This window comes from Kryptolebias marmoratus, linkage group LG7 (assembly GCF_001649575.2).
Source record: "Kryptolebias marmoratus isolate JLee-2015 linkage group LG7, ASM164957v2, whole genome shotgun sequence".
Lineage (NCBI taxonomy): Eukaryota > Metazoa > Chordata > Actinopteri > Cyprinodontiformes > Rivulidae > Kryptolebias > Kryptolebias marmoratus.
The window spans coordinates 225133-233415 of NC_051436.1; the positions used below are offsets into that span (position 1 = coordinate 225133).

An 8283-nucleotide genomic window follows, 5' to 3' on the forward strand; every position below is an offset into this window, starting at 1 on the left:
TGTGTGTGTGTGTGTGTGTGTTTGCAGAGAAGTCCATGAATCCCGTCACAGAGGCCATTGTCTTTGATAATGATGGAAAGTTTATCAGCGAGCTCTGAACAGATCCACAGATGTCCTCAGGCAGAGGGGAGCATCTTGTTTCCATAGTTCCAGGAGAATTTGAGATATCTGACCAAGGTCAGCTAAAGGCCTTGGTCAGCAGAAGACGTTTGACTGGAGACCTTGTTTGTCTCATCAGAGAAGAATTCTTCTTTGAGCTTCACTTTTCTGTCTCTGTGTTCAGGTGGATCAGTGATCCTGCAGAGTCCTGTCCTCCCTGTGATGGAGGGACATGATGTCACTCTGAGCTGTCAATCAAAGGACAAACCCTCCAACCTCCCAGCAGCTTTCTTTAAAGATGGCGTCCTCATAGGGAGTGACTCCTCAGGTCACATGAGCCTCCAGCATGTTTCCAGGTCTGCTGAAGGTCTCTACAGGTGTCAGATCGATGGGAACGATTCCCCACAGAGCTGGCTGCTGATAAAAGGTAAAGATCGAATCAAGAATCAGAAATATGACACATCTGATGAAACCTCACTGAAGAACTGTTTGTATTATTTTAAAAATGTATTTTTTGATTTTACTTTGCACTGTAGAACAAAGGACAAACAACAGTCAAACACATTAAAAATACAAGTTCAAACTGTAAATGTTAGAACTACATGTCTTCTTTAACACTGACATGTCCTTTTCCACAGATCAGCAGCATTTGGAGCATTAAAGAACCCATCTCTGTTGTTTCTGTTCATGTCCACCTCCTAGTGTCTGTCCTCAGTCAGCTCTCCTCACCTGTCCCTTCTTTCATTCAGTCCAGTTTGTCTTCGTTTGTCTCACCTGTTCCTCATTAGTCCCAGTCTTATATTCAGGCCGTCAGCAGTCCGTTTGCTGTGACCATAATGAGGTTCTTTGTTCACTCCAGCAGTTCAAACACCTGCATGGAGGTGTTTATTCTGAGCTGATGTTGGGATTTGAAGCAGCAGCTGCTTCCTTCAACATTTCTACAGACATGTTCTTGTTTCTTGGACCTCTGAGGAAGTGCGGCTGATTTCATCTGTCTCTGTCCTCAGATGACTCTGAGCCGGCGTCTCTCACCGTGTCTCCAGACTCGTCTCAGCTGTTCGAGTATGAAACTTTCCACCTGAGCTGTGGGGACGACAGCAGCTCAGGATGGGAGGTGAAAAGGTTCACCACCTCTGGAGGGAAGATGGGAAACTGTGGAGACCAGTGGGGAAACAAAACTAAAGGCTGCTTCCTGCAAACAGCCAAGCCATCAGACAGCGCCATCTACTGATGTGAGTCTCCAACCAAGCAGAGGAGCAACAGCGTCAACATCTCTGTCTACGGTAGGACAGCGCAGACATTACACTTCTTTACGTTCAACAGGTGTCCTTGTCCTTCATCACCTTCTGTCTGAAACAGTTCGTTTTACTTCCTGTCTTCTAAAGACCCGCCCACATAGCCCAGTGTGCTCTGATTGGTCAGAAAGTTGCTGCTGATTTATCACTTGAAGAACATGAAACCAATCAGAACACAGACTGTGATGGTCTGAAGTCCAGGAAGAAAATAAAGCTTCATCCATCCATCATCCATCCATCATCCATCCATCATCCATCCATCATCCATCCATCATCCATCCATCCATCATCCATCCATCTATCATCCATCCATCCATCCATTCCAGAGAGTTCTTGCTCTGCCCTGGGGTCTCCTCCCAGTGGGTCAAGCCAAGAAAACCAGAACTAGGAGGCATCCTAATCAAATGTCTGAACCACCTCATCTGGCTCCTTTTGATGAGGAGGAGCAGCGGCTCTACTCCGTTCCCATGTGGGTCAAACTTTAAGAAAAATGAGTTTCAAGGAACTACAGAGACTGTTTTTTTTCCCCCCCATTTTCTGTAACGTTAATCATCAAACTGGAGCTTAAATCCAGAGCTGTGTTTGTCCTCTGACAAACCAAACATCTGTCCAGCAGACATACAAAGATCCTTCTCCCTTCTCTCTGTGTGCAGACAAACCAGTGATCCTGCAGAGTCCTGTCCTCCCTGTGAGCTCTGGAGACAAAGTCACCCTGAGGTGTCGAACAAAGACCAGTCCTTCCAACACCACAGCTACTTTCTATAAAGATGGCTCCCACTTCAGGACTGAGCCTACAGGTCACATGATCCTCCACCCTGTCTCCACGTCTCATGAAGGCGAATACACGTGTCAGACCAGTGACTACAAACAGTCACCGCCCAGCTGGTTGTTGGTCAGACGTGAGTTTCTTAAATCACCTGAAGGCTTCTTTAATATGTTGTTTTTTTGTCAAATAAGTTGTCTTTATTTGAGCTTTATCTGTGCAAACAACCTCCCTAAATGTTTTTATGTACTTTGAACCAGCGGCAACAGCCTGTAGGCTCAGGCTGTTTATGTCTCCCTTCACATGAAAACTGCTATAAAACTATAAAAATACACAAAGAACACATGCACATGTACACAACCACATGTTACAGAACCATATTGGCACCACAGAATAGTTAGCACTTCATCAGTCAGGTCTGACAGCTCAAAGCTATCCTGTTCATAGATTAGCATCATGATAATAAACTAACTAATGTTTAAATGTAGGTGTTTAACATCAACACCCATTTAAATACTCACAGGTGAGGAATGAGGAGCAACAGGTGCTGCACAGTCACTGGGTTACCATGGCAACAGCTCTTATTGACACACCGGCCACCAGGGAGCGACAGACAGAGTTACATCAGGTGTGTGAGGAACATCAGCCCTGATGGAGGAGGAGGAGTAACCTCTCCGGAGCAGAGGGTCTCAAAGTTGGGGTCTGGACCCCAGTTTGGGTCGTGACACACCGAGTGGGGGATCTTGAGAAGATCTACCTTTAAAAAATAATAACCAGAAGCAGATTTAGCTTTAACTAATCAGTGGCCATAGATGGATAAGAAATTATTGTTAACAAACTGTTTTTAAAACCCTTAAAGGAGATGTTTGCAAACTTTGATCAACACGAGTCTCTGCTACGCTCATGTTCTGGATTTAAGGTTCGAGAACCACTGTTCTAGTGGAAGTAGAACTAACGAGGGTTCTGACCCGGTTCCTTGGTCACCCGCCCTCCTAACCATGTCTCTCCTGGGGGTTTGTGTGTTGGACAAGTGTCCTGTCCCCTTGGTAACCTAACTCTTGGTCCTCTGTCCAACGATGTATTGACTTTTTAATGCAGGTCGCCTCGTAGCCTGAACCAGACCCTGGTCTGGGCCTGGGGACCCACAGGGACCCACAGGGACCCACAGGGACCCACAGACCCCCTCAGTGTGTCCCTGTGTCCTGCTCTGGTTTGATGTGAGGCAGTCTCAACCCTCAGAACCTGTGGCGTGATGTTCTCAGTAACTTACCGTCCATCATGGAGGTCTCAACACGTCTGTAGAGGCAGCACAAGGGTTTTATAGGAATCAGACCCTAAAACGTTTCATGTTCTTGTTCTCCAGTTTCTGTTTCTTCAGATAAAGATGCTGTTTTCCAAGTCATCACAAACTAAATAACTTGTTTATATTTCATCAGCCTTTAGAGTAAAGTTTGTCCTGAGCGGCCAATAAAAAGACTAAGATCTTGGGTTGTAGTGTTAGGATCCCGGACAACCCCCCAGATAAAATATGTTTTATTCTACAGAATATTAAAGAATCCCAGCCTGAAGTTAACAAATATAACGGAGCCACAGTTTATTATTTAAAATGAACTCAGCAGTTTGTTTGTTTTATTTCAGTGTGATCGATGAGGGATATTTATTTTTTAACGCAGAGACATTTTAAATATAAGTGTGTGTTCAAATATTTATCCTGTTTGGAGACTTTGCTGCTCAGTTTTATCTCTTGTGAGGTTCTAAACAAACAGCTGCGTTAACAGACGTGTTTTTAGTCCTTCCTAACCAGACGTTTGTTTTTCCCAGCATCTAAAACCTCGGAGCCACATTCTGCTCCAGGTCAGCTGAACATAATGTCCTACATCGTGAAGGTCTTCTCGTTCATCAATTTCACCGTCCTGCTGGTTCTCCACCCTCAGCTCTCCTCAGGTAACCGGAGGTCCGGCAGGTTGGATTGTTTCTGTAAAAACTGATCTGCTTTAAAGCAGCACAAACACCTTCATCCTGTGGGTGAATGTTTGTTCCAGTAAAACAGGTTTTATTAAAACGGATCCCGTTTTCCTTCTGATGATTTACTGTGAAACTCTGCAGGAAGGAAGCTCCGTGTTTCCAGGAGAAAATCTTCACCCAGAGAGGAAGAGGAGGGAGCTGAGGATGATGAGGCCGTGGATGACGTCACCACAGAGTATCAGTTCTGAAATAAAGTCTTATTTTAATTATTTTCTTTTATTTATTTGTGTTGGTTGTACCAGGGACATTAACCCTGAAAACACTTTGACTCCGATCTGGGAGGACAAAACATTTAACATAAAAAGGAAAAGCAGCAGGAAAATCCAAACAAACCAACAAGGAGCAGACAGGATGACAGGGTGATGGGAGACTGATGAACACATGAGGAGCAGCTGTGACAGCAAACAGCTTTTTCACAGGTTTTCATTTGAATGTTTTCTAAATGTGGATCATCTGGGATAAAAATCTCCTCTAAAGATGCATCACTGACCACCAGAATCTGCCTCAGCATTCGTCATGAGTGAAATCAGCTGCCAACAATGTCCATTGGTGGCGGCCATCTTTAATCAGTCCGTCACAGGGACACCTGGACAGGTCTCCAGTCCGTCACAGGGACACCTGGACAGGTCTCCATCACAGGGACACCTGGACAGGTCTCCAGTCCATCACAGGGGCACCTGGACAGGTCTCCATCACAGGGACACCTGGACAGGTCTCAGTCCATCACAGGGACACCTGGACGGGTCTCAGTCCATCACAGGGACACCTGGACAGGTCTCAGTCCATCACAGGGACACCTGGAGACAACAACCACTCTCACTCACACCTAGGGACAATTTAGAGTCACCAATGAACCAAACCTGCATGTTTTTGGTTTGTGGGAGGGAAGCAGAGAACCTGGATTGAACCCACGGTTCCACGGGGAGAACATGTAAACTCCACCCAAAAGAGCTGTGAGGAGAACCTGCGGCCTTCTTGCTGAGAGGCGACAGGTTCAACCACTGCTCCACTGTGCAGTGACATTTTAAGAAATGGGTCCAGCTCAGACCCTCATCACTGCAGTGGCTTCCTCCACCGCTCTGTACACAACAACAACAGCCCAAAATAAACAACAACAACAACATGTTGGAGTCCAGATACAGCTGATCAACATGTGACATCACACTGACTCCATCCCTGATCCCTCATCGCTACTGAGTCTGCAGACTTCTTCATCTGTCGTCCATCTGAGCCATCAGAGGAGTCAGATCAATGGAGCCACTTCTGGTCCTGATGTCCTCTGTTTGACTCTGGACCTGGACTCCTCCTGCAGAGGACACAGGAGACAGTCAGACAGACACCCAGGTCAACCAAACAACCACAGACAAACAAACAAACCTTTGGCTTTAAGATGAACTGTTGTCCACATCAATATTTTTCTTCTTCTGTAGACCACACATCTGTAGCTTCCAAAGTCTTCCAGTGTGAGGTGTCTCAGGGTCAGACTGAGGTCTCCGGTTGTCAGGAAGTCTTTATTCATCCTGGTTCTGTTTTTGGACAACTGATTCGGTTCTTGATACTTGCGCATAGCAACCGTCATTACTTGTCCAGGTTGGTAGCGCCACCACATCACGTTGGTGTCTTTCAGCAGCTCAGGTGTTGTTCTGAAAGGAAGCAGGACAGACTCCGCCCCCACCTCCGTCTCCACCTGACAGTCTGAGAGAATAACAGAGACCATCAGCTGTGCTTGGACCAGGGTGTCATGTCCCTCTCCATCCTTATTGGCCAGGCTCAGACTAAAGGCACACCTGGTGTGGATGGAGGCAGGTCATAGTCTAACTAACATCTGTCCACAACTGCCCGTTATGTTACAGTAAGAAGGGGGAAATATGAACATTCAGAGGCAAGTTGATAACTGTGTTCAGTCAACAGACTAACTCCCGTCAGTCTGATCATTTATTTCTCACTGTAGCAGAACTAACTAAAGTTAAATAAACAATTATTACTGCTGCTAAACTGGGTTTTATTCACAACTTAACATGCTGGAGTCTGAAGTTGAGAATGGTCAGGAATCTCTAACTTTGGGGTTCGTTGGAACCAATGGAACCAATGGAACCAATGGAACCCATCAATGTTCCCCACAGGAAGGAGAACCACAGCAGCCCCCCCAGGCTGGCTCGTCTGTGTGTCGGCTGTATTTTGTAGAATGAGAAACACCTTTGAACACTGAGTCAGCTGCCTCAGCGTGATCTTAGTTTAAAGATTCTGTTTAATTTAAAGATGGAGGAGAAAACCAATTAGATCAGTATCTCTGCCTCCTGCAGCACGTTCACACATTCTGTCTCGTTTTCAGTGACAAACACGATACATGCTGCACACATTCACTTTCAAATGAAACAGCCATTGACCTTTGACCTTTTATAACTCCTCTGATCAGTACTGATCACTAATAATCCATTAATTAGAAAAACCCAAGAACCTCAGGTTTAAAGCACTGACCGTTGACACCAAGATCCACCTGCTTCTTCATCAGGATGTTTCCCTCTCTGCTGTAGACGCTGCAGGTGTAGGTATCTGTGTCTTCATCTGTGGGGTGTCTCAGAGTCAGACTGAGGTCTCCAGTTCTCAGCAGGTCTTCATTCATCTTTGTTCTGTTTCTGTAGAACCAGAACTGCTCTTGAAGTTGGTCAGAACCATTGCAGTACGCATGGACCAACCAGTCATCACTGTTCCTCCACTCCACCTTAGCATCTTCAGGAAGTACAACTGAGGTTTCACAGGACAGCAGGACAGACTCCGCCCCTGAATACACCTCCACCTGTGGCACTGAGAGGACAAATAAAATCAGTTCAGTGGAAATGTGCTTGGTATTGACCTCCACTGGTGTTCAGTGGTAGTTTCTGTATGGTTACTGTCAGTTGATGGTCCTAGAAGTTCAACAGCAGACCACAGGACAGTCAGAGGGGACATCTGACTGTCCCTGTTAAACATAAAGATGACTTATTTGTCTACCATAGGAGAAATTCATCCTGGAAGTAGGGACAGGGCTGCAAAACACAATAAATACATAGAAATAACACCAGTGGTCCAATAAGCATACTTCAAATTTGTGCAAAAAGACACCTTGATATACATCACAAATCTGCTCAGCACAAACTTCAGATCGGCAGTGCAGCCACATAAACACATCATTTCCATTCACACACAACACATGATCACCGTCTGAGCCTCCTGATCCTCTGAACAGGCCCCGCTACTCTGCCATTTCTCAGACTGATGGAGAATGGTACAAACGAATGTTTAAGACGGTTGTATTTACACAGAGGGACCCTGAACCTTCTCCCTGAATTCATCCCTGAAGGCAGACGGCTCCGGGTCAGGTGGAAGTTCCTGATGGACACGATAGCTCAGACTACAAACAGGTCATTGATAATCCTTTCAGATAAATATCATTGTGGAGTATTTGGGAGCATTAAAGCTCATCAAATGGACAGAGGACCCATAGTTTGGACAGTATGGACAGAGAAAGAAAGTCACATATCAGAGGTGGACCTCCAGCATGAAGAAGGTGACTGCCAGTGAAGGTGTGGGACCATTAGCCTGTAGGTTGGGCCTCAGACCCGATGTTCTGGAACACTGAAGGTACAGAGGTGCTTTGGGACAATCAGACCAAAACTCACATCTGACTTTCAGCTTCTAAGACTGATCAGGATCGATCACAACTAATCAGCTGATTGGAAAAATACATCATTATCGCATTTAAAACACTGACCTTTGACCTCCAGCTTGACTTTCTTCTTCATCAGGATGTTTGTTTTCTTGTTGTAGACGCTGCAGGTGTAGGTATCTGTGTCTGCAGCTGTGGGGCGTCTCAGAGTCAGACTGAGGTCTCCAGTTCTCAGCAGGTCTTCATCCATCTTTGTTCTGTTTCTGTAGAACCACAGCTGTTCTTCAGGTCGATCAGAGCCGTTCTTGTAGACATGGACCTTATGCTTATTTCTGTCCCTCCACTCCACTTTAGCGTCTTCAGGCAGGTGAACTGTGGTTCTGCAGGGCAGCAGGACAGACTCCGCCCCTGACTCCACCTCCATGACTGTTTTATAGCCTGAGAGGACGACAGAG

The 8283-nt window shown here is 45.9% G+C and overlaps 1 protein-coding gene across 1 annotated transcript in view; it reads right to left on the minus strand.

The window, feature by feature from the left end:
* Positions 1 to 4955: 4955 nt before the first annotated feature.
* The window catches only part of LOC108229508, a 23919-nt gene continuing 20591 nt past the window's right edge, over positions 4956 to 8283 (minus strand). Inside the window, exons 4-7 of the mRNA XM_037976715.1 lie at positions 7934 to 8266; positions 6661 to 6987; positions 5560 to 5877; positions 4956 to 5488 (exon numbers count right to left, since the gene is read on the minus strand). Of these exons, the coding sequence (XP_037832643.1) occupies positions 5394 to 5488; positions 5560 to 5877; positions 6661 to 6987; positions 7934 to 8266 (1073 nt within the window). The 3' untranslated portion in view covers positions 4956 to 5393. The remainder of the gene's footprint in view (positions 5489 to 5559; positions 5878 to 6660; positions 6988 to 7933; positions 8267 to 8283) is intronic.